This window comes from Lolium rigidum, chromosome 1 (genome assembly GCF_022539505.1).
Source record: "Lolium rigidum isolate FL_2022 chromosome 1, APGP_CSIRO_Lrig_0.1, whole genome shotgun sequence".
In the NCBI taxonomy this organism is placed as follows: domain Eukaryota; kingdom Viridiplantae; phylum Streptophyta; class Magnoliopsida; order Poales; family Poaceae; genus Lolium; species Lolium rigidum.
Window position 1 is genome coordinate 324,085,293 of NC_061508.1, and position 19,232 is coordinate 324,104,524.

A 19,232-nucleotide genomic window follows, 5' to 3' on the forward strand; every position below is an offset into this window, starting at 1 on the left:
AACTCAGAGAGTCTCCCGGAATCTGTAATCTTGTGTAACACGGTATCCTCGGCTCCGCCTCCTATATAAGGGGGAGTCGAGGGACAAAGAGGGGATCGAATCCATTGTCACCACAACCCTAGTTTCTTAATCATCGAGTACTTTTCGGCTGAAACCTTCGAGATCTACTTGCCCTCTACTTCCAACTAAATCCTAGTCTACAATACGTAGGCATTGACAAATTAATCCTTTGTCAGCGACGTTCTCCAGACGCGGCACGAACAAAACTCATCCCCAAACGTTTGATCCAGCGTCGTTTGAGGGATGCATGCTCTTAGCGGTTTCACTCATTAGATCCAAACACAGGCTAATGAGTCAAAACTCAAAACGAATTGAAGGGAAGAAAGAAACACACTTCCATGGCGGCGAACAGGCGCGCGCTTTCCTACACCGCGGTAGAGGACGATGGATCAGTAAGGGCATCTCCAGCGGTGCGACGCAAACGGTCGCTGAGCGACCGTTTTCGTCCGCCGTGATCGGAAATGCGTCTGGGGCCTATTCCAACGGGGCGACGCAAAGTGACCGGGCCGTCCGCGGAGACGCAAACCTGGCCCAAATATGCGCCAGGTTTGCGTCTCCGCGGACGCTCGGCGGTCGCGAAATCTATCCGCGTTGGGTACATCCGGGCCCGATCGGCAGTGACTAGGTAAGAAAAAGATTTTTTCATTACTATTGATTGGCCAAAAGGACCATCAGAGATGGTTAGTCCAGTTAACCTAAGGGCATCTCCAGCGGCGCGACGCAAACGGACTCTCAGCGACCGTTTGTGTCCGCCGTGACCGAAAATGCGTCGTGCACCACCTCCAGCGGCGCGACGCAAAGTGACTGGGCCGTCCGCGGTATGCGCCAGGTTTGCGTCTCGGCGGACGCTCGGCGGTCGCGGAAAATGTCCGCTCGGTCCTCGCACGGGCCCGCCTGGCAGCGGCACAACTGCTTCGTCTTCCGCGGCATTACTTCCGGGCGGCGCGCTGCAGCCTTTGCAGGGCCGCGTTAATGGCGTGCCTCGACTTCCACGAGCGTGCGCGGCGGTCGATGCGTCTTCTCCGCCGCATGCGGCACCGAGGCGTCGCTTCGGCGGCTCGCGGCCGCGTTAATGGCGATGCCTCGCGTGGCGCGCGGCCGTCGCCTACCTCTGCGCACGTAGTAATAGCGATGCCACGCGTGGCGCGGCCGTCGCCCTGCCTCCGACCTATATATACAGGGGCGCGAGCATCTCATCTCCTCCCCACAAACCCTAGCCGCCGCTGCCGTATCGCCGCTTCCTCTCAAGCAGATCCACCATGAGCAGCGCCGGACGCGGCCAGGCTGCCGCGCCTCCACCTCCACCTTCATCTCCCACTCCACCTTCTCCGGCATCGAGCTCCTCCGAGGAGTTCAACTCCGAAGATAGCACCGATCTCCTCCACCCGGTCAGGGACGCCGCGGCCCTGGCACTCGCGGCGCAGGAAGCAGAGGAGGAGCTGGCGGGCCACGCGGCGTTGGACGCCGAGCTGGAACAGCGCAGGCTGGCGGCCGCCGCTGCAGCCGAGGACTCCGACTCGGAGATATCTTGGTCCTCCGATGACCCTGATGCGCCGACGCCGGAGGAGAAGGCGGCGGAGCAGCGGGCCCTCGTCGAGTCTTTCGAGACGCTCAAGGACGAGGCCGCCAACGCGAGGCTGGAGCAGTGCCTGCTAGAGGACGCGGCGGCGCACCGAGCCATAGCGGCCGCGCGGGAGGCGGCGGAGAAGCAGGCGGCAGAGCGACGCAATGACGGTGCCGACCCGTCAGGAAGCAAGTAGTCTAGGCCTATAGATCTACTTTGTCTAGTTTTTATGCATTTTTATGTACTACTTTCAATATTTGTACTATGTTGCAATTCAAAAAAATGGGTCGCCCCGGTGGGAGCACACCCAGACGCAAACGGGCGAGCGGACAAAATATGTCCGCGGGGCGACGCAAACGGACGCTCGCGACCACTTTTGAACGTCCGAAATGCGTCGCGCCGCTGGAGATGCCCTAAAACTACAACGGCCGTACCTACTCGCCATCACGCGGCCTACACCGGCCTCGGTTACTCGCAGTCGCGCGCCCTACTACTGGCCGCCGAAAGGGCCGGCGGCGTCGTCGAAGCGGGAGCGCTTCGCACAGCACGCCGGCGACTGGACACCTCGTCCTGCCGCCTGCGGCGTTCGAGGCCCTCGGCCAGGGAGCTGTCCCACAGGGCCTCCGGCTGGGCGAACGCCACCTTGGTAGCCTCCGCCAACGCCGTCGCCTGGGCCTCCTCCTCCTCCGCCACCGCCGCCCGGTCCTCCTCCTCCGCCGCCGCGTCCTCGTTCGCCTGGACCGCCGCCTGGATCGCTGCCATGTCGGTGACGAAGCGGGCCCTGTCCCTAGCCGCCGCCACCACCGCTTCGTCCCTGGCGGCCTCCAGCTCGCGGTTCTCCTGTTCGACCCGCGCGGGAGAAGGGCCCCTACGCTGGAGCGAGTCCAGGTCGGAGCACATTAACCCCGAGCCATGGCCATCGCATAGCTGTGGGTTTCCTCCTCCGCCACCCAAGCCTGACGCCGCTGGGCGTCCCCAGCTAGGGACTCGAAGGACGCGAGCAGAATCCGCTGGTCGCCGGCGCACTCGAAGCGCATGGGCACGGGGACGTCGTCGTCCGCGATGTCGTGGATAACGGCGTCGGCCGGAGGGGCCGCGATGGCCGCCCGCGCCTCCGCGAGCTCGGCCCTGGCGTCGGCGAGCTCGGCCATGGCGTTGGCGATCTCCGCCCTGGTCGCCGCGAGGCGCCCTTCCGCGCGCTCTGCCGCCTCCGTGACCTCCGCCTCCGCCGCCGCCACCTCCAGGTCCAGCTGCTGCGCCTCAACGCCGCCGGCGGCTACCTCGTCCTCCTCCTCCTCCGGGTGGAGCTGGCGGCACATGTGAACAACGTGCTCCCAATTCATGTGGTCGGCCATGGATGGATGGTAGCTTGAGGTGTGCCCGTCGCCCCCGCCGGTGTCCACCATATATAGCCACGACGGGGCGGGAAACGGCTTTGGCGCGCAGGGCCTTTCCCGCGCGCGCGAAACGCCGCGAAACTTGCCAATGTATTGGGCAAGCGCGGTAACGAGCGTCGTCGCGCGGGAACAGTTAATCGCCGGCGGCAGTCCTCGACGGAACGTAAAACACCATTAGCGAGCTTGACGCTGTCCCCGGTCAAAAAATGCGTCGGCACCGCTGGTCGCTGGAGGTACCCAAGACGCAAACGGTTGCCCTGGGCCACATCGCGTCCGCGGGCCGACGCATACGGACATTTCGGACGTCCGAAATGCATCAGCCTGCTGGAGATGCCCTAAAGGATATAGTAGGTTTTTCCCTGTGCTGCCTTTTAAAAAGTCTCTCGGTAGCTTCTCCCGCTGGATATGATCGCCCGAGCCCGAAAGAAAGGCAGAAGCAGCTGGCCAGAAAGAAAGTCTTGCTTTCTTTTCTCCTCCAGCCGCTGCGCTGCAGTCAGCTTGCATGCAACTGCCTGCCGGGGACAGACAGTGCTAGCGTACATGCATTTGTCCCCGCAACCTAGCTAGCTAGCACCGCACAGGCGCAGGCGCAGTGGTAGTGGTACTCCCAGGCAGGCTAGCTGCTGCCATATCTGTTCTCCAACGCCTCGAGTAGTAGCGATCGATGCGTCTCTGCGTTGTGCGGCGCTATTGATCGATCGCTTGTTTTCGGACAGGAACCCATGGAGCAGAGCAGAGGTATGGATCAAAGGAGCGCCCTGGCTCGTCATATTGCCCGAGGTCAGCGGCACGACCAAACTATCTCTATGTCCGTAGGGAAGTAAACGTGATCGGTCGTGGTGTAGAACTTTTTGGTCTCTTGTTGGATGCATGACCAACTCTTTTGGATTGAAAGTTGGCCACGACAACTATGCATTCGGAAGGGAGAAAGGTAGTCGGCGCTAAAATATTGGGCAACCTTTCTCCAACAAGCAATGCCTTTTTTGCTTGGCACCGCATATAAGATCTTGGCTAGATGCCAGCACAACACGAGGCCCTCCTTGCTGGTGTAGCCATAGGTTCTTTGGCTCACTCCCTTCTTCTTTCCATCATCCACGCCCTCGGCGTCGACTTCGATCTAACCATCCTCAAAGACCTCGCCCTCACCATCATTAAGCATAAATATGCCTCGGTCTATTGGTTGGAAAAACTGGGAAAATAATGTCGTACCCTTGAGTCTGTTGCTCGGTCCCAAGGATGTCATCGAGGATGAGGCCGTCGCCATTGAGCACGGTCTGTAGGGAGGTCTTGCGGGGAGGTCTCTTCGTCCTCGGCATAGTAGGGCTATGTATCATTGGTCATCACAGGGAAATGCCATGTGATAATGGAAACACGGGCATACCTCGTGGGCCCATGTTGGGAGGGCCGGTGTTTCGATGAACATGTTGCGGGGCGAAGAGCTCAGTCTACTAACTTATGGTGTTTACTGTTTTTCCAAAGGCCATAAGTGGTTTACTGTTTTTCCAAAGGACGAAGAGCTCAGTCTACTAACTTCGGAAACACATGAAGATTGTAGCCGGGATTATGTAATACCACTACCAGTAAAAGGACTTACTTTTGAAATGGACAAAGCTGTAAACAGGTGCTGAAGATATAAAGCCGGGTAATTATGAATTTAGTGGAAGGATTTCTGTCAGTCAGGGGTCAGTTGACAAGTAAACCAGCACACTGTTTATGATTGAGAATCAGGAACCCCTCTCCACCACGTAATATCTTACCATGCTATCCGAACTTTGTCTCACTTTGGCACATAAACGCTCGACAGCATCAAAATGCACTACCTACACTCAATCGATGGCCACCCATAGATGGTGGCACCTACTAGCTACAGAGCAAGACTTCAATGATTCACCTAAGTAAGCAATTATCACATAGAAATTCAATTCGCTTTGCTCCCTCCACCCAAAATAAATATTTTAATTATGAAAAAATTATGACAAATTTTTGACATGTACATCTTAATAATCTATGTGCTCTCCTACAGTTTCACGAAAAACTGATACTTTTGTGGTCGGTGTAAGAAAAAGAACATGGCTCACAAAAGTATTTTTTTTAGCACCAAATTTGAGTTTTCTTATAAATATATCAAATATGCATTTCAAAATAAAGGGAGCATATGCACCCAAGAGCCAAAACATCATTCCCATTATCACACCCCTATAGGAGAAAAAAGGAGTTGAAATGTTGTACATATATGTAAGAATAAATTAGGTGCGACATCTCTTTAATTAAATTGTGATTACAGGTTTAGTCAAGTCAAACTTTATAAAATTTGAACAAACATATATGTAAAAATGCAAACATTTAGCATATAAAATGTAAATGGAATCACTATAAAATATATTTTCACAAAATATGAATATCAAATTGTAGATGTTGATTTTTTTTCATATAACTTGATCAAACGTTGTAAAGTTTGACTTTGAAAAAACCCAAAACGCTGTGTAATTATAAATGGAGAAAGTACTATGTTCTTGACAAGAAAATTAAAATGGATGTGATGTGGGAATTTGTATGACGACGACATTCGAGCACCATTAACCTGTCTTTGTTTCTTTGCTGAGTTTAATAATAACTTACATGAACTCTTACTTCCATTTAATACATGTGTCAGCCAATTAGAGTACACATGGGTGATCACGACTTAAACTAAGTCTATCCAGCTGGACGCCTGGAGATATAATTAGAACAATAAGGATCACACCAGAGTAAGATAAGCGTTTTATGTTACATCTTTTTTCAAAAGACAGTGTGGAAGCACAATGAAATATTGCTATAAAATGAGAACCAACCTGTGGTTGGATGGTTAGGAGGGCAGTGGCACCCCCAGCCCACCAGAGTTCAAATCCCAGATTTGACACTTTGGTGTCTCATAATAGGCGGAATATTCTTCAGTGGGAGGCGACGTTCCCGTCGACAGCGAGGCGCCTGTGGTGACTTCGTCAATCTCAAGACCCGCCGGATCAGTTCTTCAACGCAGTCTCTTGGAGGTGCTCATAGGGATAGGGTGTGCGTGTGTGCGTTCATAGGGGTGAGTGTGTGCGCGTATGTATGAGCGCCTTTGATTGTACTGTGTTTCGCAAAAAAAAAAAATATTGCTATAAAATCTCTCCGTGGTGAAGTGCAGTTTGGTATTGGTAAAATATATACGATTCTACATGTAATTAAATACTATGTCGTAGACAATAGAATAGCCATCGAGGACTGTAAACAAATGGCCATGCATGATTCTCTAGCCCGCTAGTGAGCGAAATCGAATATGCGGGTTCAACAATCGACAGCATAAAACTGCAGCACTTACGACTCTCGATCCATCAGCAATCCATGGTGCTACTATCTAGCTACACGGAAAGGCATCCATGATTAACCAAATTATAACGACGCCACTAGAAGACCAACAGGTGAAATGATGCCGTGCATGCATGGATGAACTATTATTAGGTAGCTTATGTTCATGACAATAAACAAACTACGATGTTGGAATTTAGCAACATTCACCCTCCATTTACCTGGCCCCTTTTGTCTTTTGCTCGATTTAAAAACCAAACTTATTCTCTTAGCATCGATGTGTCAGTCTTTGCTACTATACTCAAACCTCAACCTTCTATAAAAATATAGTAGTCTCTGGCGACTGGCGTACTCTCGATTCTTTTTAGCCTATATGTGCATGTATTCGTATCTAAATTTGTGATGCCTAACTTAAGACGAGAAAAACATATATCACTCACACTTCATAAAATAACAAGGAGCTAGCATTTGCTATATGGCAGTAGTGCGTTGCTAGAGAAAGGAGGATGCCCTTTTTTTTTCTCCTTCTCATTTCCCTCTCTTCTCGTTGCTTTGAGAGTAGCCGTGTGCTCCCGGGCTCCTCTATCCTTCTCATCCGACGGTCTTGCTGGCTAGAGTGGGAAGGGGAGAGGAGGTGGGGCTCCTCCTCTGTATATTAATAGTAGGTTTTTCTTTTCATAGTTACTTTATATGGAGTATGGCGTAATGCTGAAGGGGATGTGGTCCAAGAGCAGTCAAGCGGCTTCTAGTGGCTAGTTGAGGTGGTCTGCCTCTCCATGGTGCTCTAGAGGTTGGAGATGAAGGTGAAGAGGGAGATCCAAGATGCCTGCCCTCAAAATAAGCTTGGTACGGCCTTAGATTTGTGGTCAACTGCTGCTGGTGGGGCCTTTTTCTTGTACCTCCGCGTTGGACTGAAGTTGGATGTGGCCATGCATTCAGTTTGGGCCAGATCTTCGGAAATCGATTGGAGTTCATGCTTACCACCTCTGCGATGGCGTTGTGTCGTCCATCTGCTGACTCAAATGGCCGTCAGGCGGCCACTTCGAGCTCTAGCGTCGGCCTTGTCTAGTGCCATCTCACGTTCTCCCTCCCGCCGTCGAGCCAGAGGGGAGGGTCTTTAACAGCTCTGTCATGGCTAGCATCACATGCCCGTTTCGAAGTGGCGTCATCCTCATAGTCATCGTGGGTGGCCATGGCGTCGAGCACGTGTGCATTGTTGGTGGAGTAGGACCTGATCGCGTTCACACTTATATTCTAGGGTCTTTTCTATAAAAGTAGTGAAGTACGTTACTTTAGTATTGGTGGCCTTACAAATTACCTAGAGGACCTCCAAAGAAAAAATTAAAAATTACCTAGAGGACCTCCAAAGAAAAAATTAAAAATTACCTAGAGGACCTCCAAAGAAAAAACAATTACTACATCTGAATTTATTTAATCGACACGGGTTTGCGCATACAAGGTAGTCCTACGGAAAGGAGTATGTGGTGTGTGCTCGTTGGTCGCGGACCACATGCGGCCGGGGTCCCAACTCCTCTTGAGTTCTGCTCTTGCACGCCGCCGCGGCTGCGTTTCAGCGAACTCACCTGGAGTGGAGGCTGTGGTGTGTGTCAACACCAGAACCACTTAAAATTTCATTCGTTAATGTTTTTTCCTTTTTTTTGGTTTGGGTCGGCTAAAGTTCTGTGGGACTTTTTGCCCTCCTCCTGGACTCCTGGTATTGATGCCGTGGGCCCGTGCCAATTTCTGTAGTACAAGCGGATGGACAGCGGGTAGCCGGCGGGAGACAAAAGCTGCACCGCTGCCGGAGCGGACGGACCATGAGCAAGTACGCGCGTATCGCACCGGGTCCCTCTTACTGACTAGCTACCGTGCCATCCCGTGGATGCTGCCTGCCATGCATGTGCTCCGGCGGTTATGTTTCACTGTTTCATCTTTCAGCTAATTGGAAATTTTTCGATTGATTTTGTTCGGCTAATTAAGTCAAATCATATCATTCACTATAATCGAACAATGATTAAGAGGCTGGAAACTATGTCAATCCAGTTGTGTATTCATGTACTGTAATATGGAACAGGTGACCTAATGTGTATAAACATTATACTGTATTAAAGATCGATATAACATGCATTTAAAAAAAAGAATGCAAAAAGTACTATTACTAAAATAGTGTTGACTCTTGGTTTACTTTAATTTTTAGGATCATATTAGTATAGAAAATAATGGTCGATGTTTCACCATAGAGACCATCGTCTAAAAAGTCGAACATTTTAAAACAACACAAGTAATTGTGAGGAAGAAAATTAGAGAGAGAGGTTACAACTATAAATGCCTGATTTGGTCCACCTATTAATGATGATGAACTATTTTCCTCAAAGTTCATGAAGAAATATATCAATGCTAAATAAATCACATTGTGATCTAACACAAAAGTTGTACTACTAACCTAATAATACTTACAAACAACAAATATGGATGTTTTCGCTGTTGACGCAATCTTAATTAGCCACAAATTTAGGTTGATTGAAGCTATTACATGCATATGTGATACTTTATTTACCATAACTTTTTTATGAAGTACAACTGGATTATTGTTTCTTATTATAAAATGTTATATTGATGAAACCATTACTTTATTTTCTTGAACACTCCCAATCCACTACATATGAAGCCCTTGCATGCTATTTGCGAAGGCCACCGCACTAGTTAGATCTTGTTCATCTAATCCCTCGGAGAAGGGGTTAGTAGGGATTGGGTGGAGGGACGGGATCAACCAAATCCAAGTCTAAATCAGTTCCACCTCTCGGTCCATTCCCGAGAAAATGAACGAGGCCTTAAGGAGAAACGCTTTCATGCACCGAATAGCCATACAGGTAAAGGATGATCAGTAGAGAGTGGCGTTTTGGAGCTCATGCTACATGGATCCCGTTTTTCCAAAAAAAAAAGTGAAATTTTGTAGTTCAAAAAGATTCCAAACGAAAAATCTTGAGGTCGACTTCTTGTATTCAACCACTGTGCAAAAGAATCAACACGAAAGACTCAGTATTTGAGGAAGCGTGAAAATTCACAGAAGTGTGGATGTGAAGTAGTGGAAAGTCTACTAAAACCTCCGACATTTGTCAGAATTTGCTACTTTTGTATAGCCTAGAATACAATTTGACCACGAGATTTTGGGCTTTGGCATAATGCATCATTCATCTAGAATTATATGCAGAACATTTTAAACTTTACAATTTCGAATTCGAATTTTAAAAGAAAAAACAGAAACCATGTAGCTGGAGCTACATTTAGGGTTTCCGATGATCAATAGCCTTTTTTTCTCTGCTGTTGCCTTTTTTTAAAAAATCACTCGGTACCTAGCTTCCATCCCGGCAGAAGCTAGGGAGGAAATTGCACATTCCACCAGTTCCTGCTCATAGCATTGCGCATATCACCAGGTTCATGAAAATTTTGCACATTCCACCAGGTCTAATTCCCTATTAACAGCTAGCCTAGCAACACAAATACAACACAAATACAACACCACGTTGTTTTAGCCAAGTGCACGCAAATATTTTTTATATGGTGCAGCCATATAAGAAGACAATAAACATTACATTTCAATATATTAACAGTATACTAGCGTATGATTTATAAAAGAGAAGATGAACAGAGAAACCATAAATGTTGCCTGGGGGTTTATTTTCCTTTTGAGACTTTTTTTTTATCTCGGAGTCTTGCCGCACTATAATTTGTGACCGGCGAGACGAGTCGGAAGGGGCTCCCATTTCTCTATGGGGCAAACTGGGGGCATTGAAACCCTAGCGCTGGCAGCCTCATCATGGCCTCTCCGCATTGCCGCTACCGCCGAACCCTGTCACGCTGGGCCTGCTGGCGGCGAGCCTCATCTCCAAAGGGGGCGGGGCCTATGACTTGTGCACACGCACACAGCACAGCCGACAAGCTGGGGCGGCGCCTCGAGATATATTGTATTTGACCCTCAGTAAAAATGACAAAATTCTCGCAAAATAACAAACTCGAGATATCAATGTATTGCTCAATATTGTTGACGAGTGCCGGATTGACCATCAGTATTTGACCTCGACCTCTACAGCCATGGAATGGCCCTTGACTCCTGAGATGGTGGTGGCTAGGGTTGGGGATTGAGGCGTTAGGGTTTGTGTGAGGGACGATACCCGAGCACCCTTTTTATACGCCGAAGAGAGGCGAGGGAGCGGTGGCACGCATTAACGCCGGCACGGGGAGCTAGGCGCGACGAGACGTGTCGCTACGCCTCTGTGGAAACTGCACCGTCGTTGCGCGCCAATAACTTCCGTCACGAGGTAGGCGACGGTTGCGCGGTGTTCGTGTGTCAATGCCACATCGGGCCCGCCACTCCCCGCCCCGCTTCGCGCTCTGTCTGGCGCGCTCAAAGCGTCCCTGTAGAGAGGTGATGGCCTCGGGGCGTCGGACAACATATTGGGCCGCGCCAGGCGGAAAGGGCCTTTGGGACGCGCGATTGGGGCCGGTTAAATGTTCAGCGCGCCTCATAAAGCTTTGGGGGATGCGACTGGAGATGCTCTTATATATAGGAAGGGAGGGAGTACTAGTACATTTCATTCTGAAATGTTTGAACTAAAATTTTCCAAGGTTCAAATAAATGGCCTCCATATAGCTTGAGCTAAAAAAAATCAATTCTCAAACAAACATAACAAGAATTAGCCTTGCTGCTAAACTTGGGAGTTTGCTGGACTTGATCAAAATTGGTGTGTCCAACTGTGTCACTTTGAGTTTGATGCCAACCAAGTTAAACGCAAGAATTGGGAACCAACCTGAGGTTGGGTGGTTAGGAGGGTGGTTGTACCTCCAGCCCACCAGAGTTCAAACCCCAGGTTTGACATCTGGGTGTCTCATAAAGGCGGAATATTCATTCAGTGGGAGGCGACGTTCCCGTCGACAGCGAGGCGCCTATGGTGACTTCGTCAATTTCAAGATCCAATCCGCTAGCTCAGTCTTCCGGAGATGCTCATAGGGGTAGGGTGTGCGTGTGTGCGTTCATAGGGGTGAGTGTATGCGCGTGTATGTGAGCGTCTAAGTTTGTACTGTTTTTGTCAAAAAAAAAAAGTTAAACGCAAGAATTAGCCTTGCTGCAACTCATTAGAGCAAGACCTGGTGGAATATGCAAAAAAAATTGTGAATGTGGTGGTTTGCGCAACACAGTATATTGTATAAGGAGGTGGTGGAATGTGCAATTCCCTCGAAGCTAGGCAGAAAGTTTTGCTTTGTTTTCTCCCCCGGCCGCTGCGAATCTGCGATGCAGGCAGCATGCATGCAACAGTGGTGGCGTAAATGCATGTGCGCTACGGACTAGTGCCTGCAGCCTAGCTAGCGCAGTGCTGCCCTGCCCTGCCCAGACCTGACCTGAAGCTGAAATGGTCGTCGCGTCAAGCCAAAGAAACGCAGGAGGACAGGATCCATCGGTATGCTGGCCCATATCTGGTCTCCAGGAGGGAAATTGCACGTTCCACCACCTTCTGACCATCTTGTTGCGCATATCACCATGTTTACTGAATTTTTTCATATTCCATCAGCTCTTGTTCTAATGAGTTGCAGAAAGGCTAATTCTTGTGTTTATTTTCATTGACAATTTTGCATCAAACTGACAGTGGACACACTTGGACAAACCCAGGGAGGCTGAACGGCTGCTAACGTCCAATCTGAGAAACATAGATCTGGGGTTTTCGCTGGAGCAGCCCGAGTGAGAAGACAAGAGCTGCAACAACAATTCCTTTGACAAAGTAACGATACAAAGATGCGGACATCGCCTCCCATGAACGAAGTTGGCGCGGCTTTCACTGGCAGCCAAGTGTTGTCCCTCCCAGCCATGCCATGGCCGCGCGCACCAGGGCCTCATCGGTCCCCTTCACGGACATCACGCGCGGGGTTTTCTGCGGCCGCCTCTAGGGACAATGAGGGAAGAGGGGGTAGAGGAGGGGGTGGCGGCTAGGAGGGCTAGCGTTTCTCCCCCGGTCGCCCAAGGAGAAGGCGCCGTGAGGGACTTAGTCGCATAGAAACTAAATAAATAGTATTTCCTACGATATCCTGTTTCATTCGAAGGGAAAATATGTATGACTAAATTCTATGGAAAATTACCTATGATGATTGTTTCATTTGTAGGATTGATCCTCCTAGATTTTTATTATGGAATTATTTGACGGATTTTAACTTACACAGAATTTAATCCACCTCAATCCATGTCGATCCCCTCCGATCCCCCACCAAACCGAACAAGAGTTTAGGGGAGGATTTCTTTCTGCCAGAGAGATGACAAGTAAAACAACAGACTGTTCAAGATTAGGAATCAGAAACCGCACTCCGCACCACCACGTAGTGTTATCTTATCTCACCCAGCTGTCCTTTTGCTTTCCCTCGCTTTGGCATATAAACACTCGACAGCATAAAAATGCACTACGCACTAGTACCCTCGATCGATCATCGCCATGATTGAAACAATGCAGTGCATATATGTATGGGGGAATTATTAGGAGCATGCACAGGTAGCATATGTTCATGACAAACAATATAAAAGTGTTCAAATACATATTACCAGCCATTCTCTAAGAAGTCGTTTGGTATCCATCATTTGGGTCTGGAATCCTGGAATTTATTTTGAAATTCCATAGGTGGGCTGTTTGGTTGCCACATAATTGGACCGTCATTTTATTTAGGAAATCTAGCAAAATGATGATATGGGTAAACACAATTCCGAGCTGAGACTTGTCATTTGTGTTTCTCTATGGAAGCCATTTACAAATTCAATATTGATTCTGCTGTCATTTGCAATTCCTGTGGCAACCAAACAAGTGTCCTTTTCTAAAATTACAATGTAAATGAAATGAATACATGTATTAATTTCAAAATACTACAAACGAAATGAAAGCCTGGCTTCCAAACGACTTCTAACATGTCAGACTTTTGGGTGAACTGGTTGGCTCATCAATTTAATAGGGGGAAGACTTGTATAGGATCGCTCCATTAGATGAGATCATAGGATCAGCTTATAAAATTCATATGTATAATCTGCAAAAAAATCTGAAACTTGTATAGAACATACCTATGAGTTGCATCTACAACTCCAAAAAAAATCAGCTTAAAAATCCATCTACATGCAGAGAAACAAAAAAGATAAACTTTACTATGAATAGTGCCAGATTTAGGTAAACAAGATTTTACACTATTCACACCTAAGTTTTGTCTTTTTTGTTCTCTAAGTATAGGTCGAATTTGAAGCTGCAATTTTTAGGGGTTGCCAATATAAGACAGATGTTTGTTGTGAATTTTTTCTAGAATTTTTAAACATGTTTTGTCTATTCAAAAAAATTGATTTCATAGATCCTATACAAAGACAGATCCTATCCAAGTTGCCCCCAATTTAATAGGGTATCAAAGTTAGGAGGTCTCATGTTCAACTCTTGGCTAACAACGCACTTTTTTTTATTTGCTTATGGTCTTTCCGTTTGTCTAGCCTAGATGAGAGGGGAGTGATAAATAGCCTAGTCATTTTCAACAGTTTGAGCTTTTAAATAAATTAGATATATATTTTAACAAAAGAGGATTGTGGTATGGGAATTTAGCGACATTCGCCATCCATTAACATGGACTGTTTTTTTCTCCATTTAATTATGTGCATTATTCTCTTTGCGTCTACATGTGTTAGCCAATTAGGGTACGCACGAACATGATCCACTTATATCACTAGTAGAAGAAAAATGAAAGCTAGCTATCTGGAAAAGATAATTACAATGTTAAGAAGTAGGGCTGGAAACCGGTAGTGGATAATCCCAATTACCGAACATTGATATTTGTAAAATTGAAAATGATATGGAAATATCAAATCCAGACTAAAATAGTAATATATGGGGAACAATCCAAATTTGTATTGTGTGCTACTACCTCTGTCTATAAATAGACGTCTTAGATTTGTCAAAATTTGAACGTATGTCGACACAAATTAGTATATATGTATATTCAAATTTAGGAAAATCTAAAACATCTATTTATGGACGGAGAGGGTATTAAATTTCAAGCAAATATGGATATGGAAATGAATTTACATACCAGAAAATTGTTTTAACCACTTTTCAAGTAATTTTAGCCCGATATGCCATTCAGCCAACCTGATTTTTATTAACAAAGTGGTTACTTGGGTAAAAAAATAAAGTGGCTAAATGTTTTTTCTATGATTTTAGAACACAGTACAACGCAGACGCTCACAAACACCTCTATGAAGCACGCACGTACAAACACCCCTATGAAGCACGCACACACACCCTACCCCTATGAGCACCTTCGAGGGACTGAGCCGGCATATCTTGAGGTTGACGAAGTCACCACTGGCGCCTCGCTGTTGACGGGCACGTCACTTACCACTGAAAGCATAGCGCCGGTTAAATCCAGGTAAATGCAAACACCCATGTCAAGTCTAGGACTTGAACCTAGGTGGGCTGGTTCCACCACAAGGGACCTAACCACCAGAGCCTGTTTGCTGTTTTTTCTATGATTGAACTGGAAACTATCGTGTATTATATCACTATGTAATTAAGATAGGTGTGCTAGGTTATTGACTAATTTTATGTGGCGTGTCTAGTTTACTATGGTAGTTAAACTTAGAACTCGTTCAATGTTTGGTTGGATTTAATTAATACATAAATTATTAACTATTTCAACATTATCTTACCTAAGCCGACCAAGCGTTCTCTCACTTTGGCATCTATAAACACGACAACATAAAAATGAAGTAACTACTATAATCCTAAGATTATCTATTGTGCTACCATCTCCGTATCAGACCTCCATGATTAACCTAATTATAACGCCACTAGAACAAAGGTAAAATGACGTGCATGCACATGCACGGATGAATTATTAGGTAGCATACTCCTACATATGTCTAGCTTATGTTCATGACAAAAATTAAAACGAATGTGATGTGGGCACTTATATAACTATGACATTCGCCCTCCATTAACCTTGTCACTTTTGTTTCTTTGCTGAGTTTAATATGAACTTTTTAACATCTAATACATTTGTCAGCCAATTAGCGTACACATGAATGATCCACTTAAGATGAAAGCTAGCTAGCAAGACATATAATCAGCGGCAAGAACCACACCAACGCAAATTTTAATTGCAGGAAAAAGGGCGCCCGTCCGTTGCATTTGCAGTGGAAGAGAATAGATGCGGCGCGCTCCATCCCTTGTATCTTTAGCTTTTGTTATGCAGAGACAGAGACATCTTGCTGACGTGGACGCCAATGTTGACAACAGTCTAGCTGTTGAATGATATTTTGGTAGTGTGTATAAGTCTTCTGTTGTTGACCCCTTTTTCTTATTCCTTTAACAAGTCTTGCAGCAAATCATGTATCCATCTTTATCTTTATGCATTCCCATTTGGCGGGGCAACAAAACTTCCATTGTTTTAAAGAGTGGATGTCGACTCAACTCAACCGGAGCAAGAGAGATGCATTTGCATTTGTGTTTGGGAATATAGTTCCAAATCCAAAGGTAGATAAAGTTGAGTTTGACTCTAGGGCAATATGATAATTTCATCTCTATTTCTCTATTTGTCAGAAGAAAAATAATCATATACCTCCGTTTCAAAATAAGTGTCACAACTTCGTCTAGATACACAACTTTATTTAGTCTGGACTGTTCTCTGCGCTGCCTGGTGCTATCATCGCCAGGGAAGTTTACGATTTTCTCGCCACCTTGGCTATTGTCTACCCTGAATCCGCAGTTGGCTGACGGGTGCCCCCAATGTCGTAGCCTGTCCTTGACGGCTCAGTGTTGGAGTGTCTTAGTGTTTGTTAGTGTTGCGGTGTTGGAGTGTCATGTTTGTGGGTGTGTGTGAGTGTGTTCTTTGTGTGGGCTTGGTCCTGTCGCTGTAGATTTTCGCCCATTTTCTTCTAAAAATTAGGTACTCTCTTCTTAATTAATGAATGAGGCAAAAAAAAATTGCCTCTGTTTAAAAAAAAACTTTATTTAGAGATAGATGTATATATACAACTGAAAGGCATCTAGATATATATGTATCTAGATAAAATTGTGACACTTATGTTAGAACCGAGGTGGCATATTTTACGACAAAAGATTTGTTTAGGACTGCGACAACAGATTATTAATAAAACAAGTTTAGCACAAAAAAATGATAAATGTCGGCTTTTTTCTAACGATTTCGAAATGAAAAGGCCGACCGGTAAAACAAAATCCTTTTTTTTCTCATTCATTATTTAGGGGCGTATTTCCTGGCCCAACTTATGAGGCCCACTACTATTTCTAGACCATGGCTGGTCCCGGCCCTGGCTGGTTTTTGCTGTCACGCCTAACCGCGCGTGCTGTCCTAAACAACGGGAAGACCACCGGCCGTCGGCGCGCCGCCGCACACTCTACCTCCCCGTCGCCTCTCCGCCCGGCGGTACAGGATCCGCGCCGCCGCCGCCTCTCCGCCCCCTGGCGTAAGGTTTCACTCAACCTCCCTTACCGCCCCTCACCCTACCCCTCTTCGTCATGCCCAAATCGCTGCTTCTTGCAGCATCAATCGCAAACATCTATGCCTTCTAATCGCAAACATCTATGAACTTTGGTTCATCAGGATTTAGTGTTCACAAGTACTGGATACGATTTCGGAAACATCTATGCCGCTGTATGTATGGAACGCGTTTCTGAGCCATGGAGGAAGACTGAATTTGGTTGCAGTGTGTAGGTGCAGAGCCGCATCTGTAAAATGCCACCTCCTACCTTCTAATCCCCATTACTCGTTTTAGTCCGAATTATTCTACTTAGATTGAGTCTCTGTAAGGGCCTGAATAATTTCAGAACTGCCTCTAATTGCCACTAGCATACATGGATTACTAGTATAGACTAGTCGTGCGACTAGTCTATGAGTCCTAACTTGACTGTCGACTAGCTTGCTCGACTCGACTAATTCAACGAGTGGAGCGGTCAAGCGACTAGTTGTGGACTAGTCTAGACTAGTCGTGGTGTTCGAGTCGATCGACTCAATTCAGGGTGGACTACTGTCTAGAGGTGTCGGTGGAAATTAAGAATGAAATCCATAACTTCTTAAATACAAGGAAGTTTAGAGCTATGGAGCAATATTTAAACGTGGAGGATGGAGCTGAAGTTCAAAGACATTGTTTCATCATCTAGACAAGATAATTTGAGGCCTATGCCATGAACTTATAGGTTCTAGCATTATTATGTTATGTAACTTGTGTTGAACCTATGTCGATTTAGTTACTAAATCTCCTATCTGGTTGAGTATTTTGTACTAGCTACTGTTGCTGTACATATCGACTAGTCGATGAGTAGTCTAGACTAGTCTATGAGTCGGTACCCCAACGACTTGGCTCGACTCCCTCGACTCGTAACCATTGCTAGCATAGCCAGGAGTACATTGCTTTGCACTGGCAAAGAGTTCAGCTACATGTCAAGTTTGCGAAGTTACCATAAAGTACCTTCCCGTCAGTGGTTCCTAATGTCTGTACCAAATTTTCCTGCCAGGCAGGCCTAGTGGAGAACAATGGACCAATTGAGCTCCGCCGCTGCGACGGCTCCTCATCCGAGAGCGAAGGCCACCCTGGTTCTCGGAGCAGAGTCCTTCGCGGTCAGCTCCGAGTCTGTGACACTGTCGGAGCAGCTGGCGGCGATGAGGGAGAAGAGCATGGTCATCCTCAAGGACTACATCACCAGGCACAACGCCTCGAACGACGTCCCCGATGAGTCCGTCGAGGGCTTGTCTGACGACTAGGGCGAGGCGCTCGCTAAAAACCCGCCGAAGAAATCTAAGAAGCAGAAGTGATGGTCCCATTTGATTTTTCGCATTTTTTCCTTATTCCCCTTGCTGAATGTTCCTTCTGACACACATTATTAGGCACCGTCTGCTTTGTGTAAAAAATTGCTATCTGATGATATGCGTGGGGGAAGTCTGCCCCTTGCTGTATGACTCAAATTTTAGATGTCTCGCTTTGAGGAGAATATATGAGATTCAGCACAAGAGCTATTTGCTGTCAAATGTCAATGCGCAGAAAGGCACCAACCACTTGAAATCCAACAAGAAACAGGTCTTTTGATAGCGGTCAGAATTTCCGTTTGTGTTTTAGTGTATTCTCTGTAGATTACATGCATGCAACTGTGGAAATGTCTTACGGCATGTATTCTGAAATGTTTAAGCTAGCAGACTGCAGAGTGATCAAATAGGTTCATGCTCGGTTCGTGTTCTGTTAGATGTTGGATCGGCATCGTGAATTCTACCTGCGTGGTATTACTGATTTCTATTTGGAAAAGGAGTGCTTCCGAATGGAGCTTGTTTATATGAGTAGGTCCTTTTGTACATCATTCGCTAATCACTAGTACATACTTGATGCAACCTGTAGACTTTAGATCCATCCCTTGATTCTTTCTTTTTCTTCATATTACCACGTAGTTATGTCACCAAGATCAAAAAAGTTATCTCCAATTAGTGCAGGTGTTCGTGCTGAAAGATTGAACACTCCACCGTCGTCACAAATGTCACGGCTGGCGAAACTTTCCTCATTTCCACCATGAATCTGGGACTGGGAGGGTGTGATGGGATTTTAAGAGAGAGCCAACCTTCCTCCATTCAGATTTGATTTGCCTCCGCGAAAACGATACAAGTAAGGACTGCAGTCTGATACCTTTGTAACGCACCAATTATTTGGTAGATGGATTGGTGTGGAATCAAGAGACAATTGGGAATTTTCAGAATTGAGGAACCATATACATGAAGAAACCCCTATGCTACGCTAGAGTCTGATTGATTCTCCTTTGTTACTTCTCATTCATGCCAGACTCGGTTTATAAACCTTTCGAGCTGAAAATTTACAGCAA

At 46.6% G+C, this 19,232-nt stretch overlaps 1 protein-coding gene across 1 annotated transcript; it reads left to right on the forward strand.

Annotated features, from left to right (window-relative positions):
* Nucleotides 1–16,775: 16,775 nt before the first annotated feature.
* On the forward strand, nt 16,776–18,396 carry LOC124684299. The gene is made up of 2 exons (XM_047218644.1): nt 16,776–16,842; nt 17,886–18,396. The coding sequence occupies exon 2, from the start codon at nt 17,905–17,907 to the stop codon at nt 18,130–18,132; it is 228 nt and encodes a 75-aa protein (XP_047074600.1). The 5' UTR covers nt 16,776–16,842; nt 17,886–17,904; the 3' UTR covers nt 18,133–18,396.
* Nucleotides 18,397–19,232: the final 836 nt, after the last annotated feature.

Coding starts and splice junctions, on each gene's coding strand:
- LOC124684299 (XM_047218644.1), top strand. CDS start 17,905: ATGGACCAATTGAGCTCCGCCGCTGCGACGGCTCCTCATCCGAGAGCG.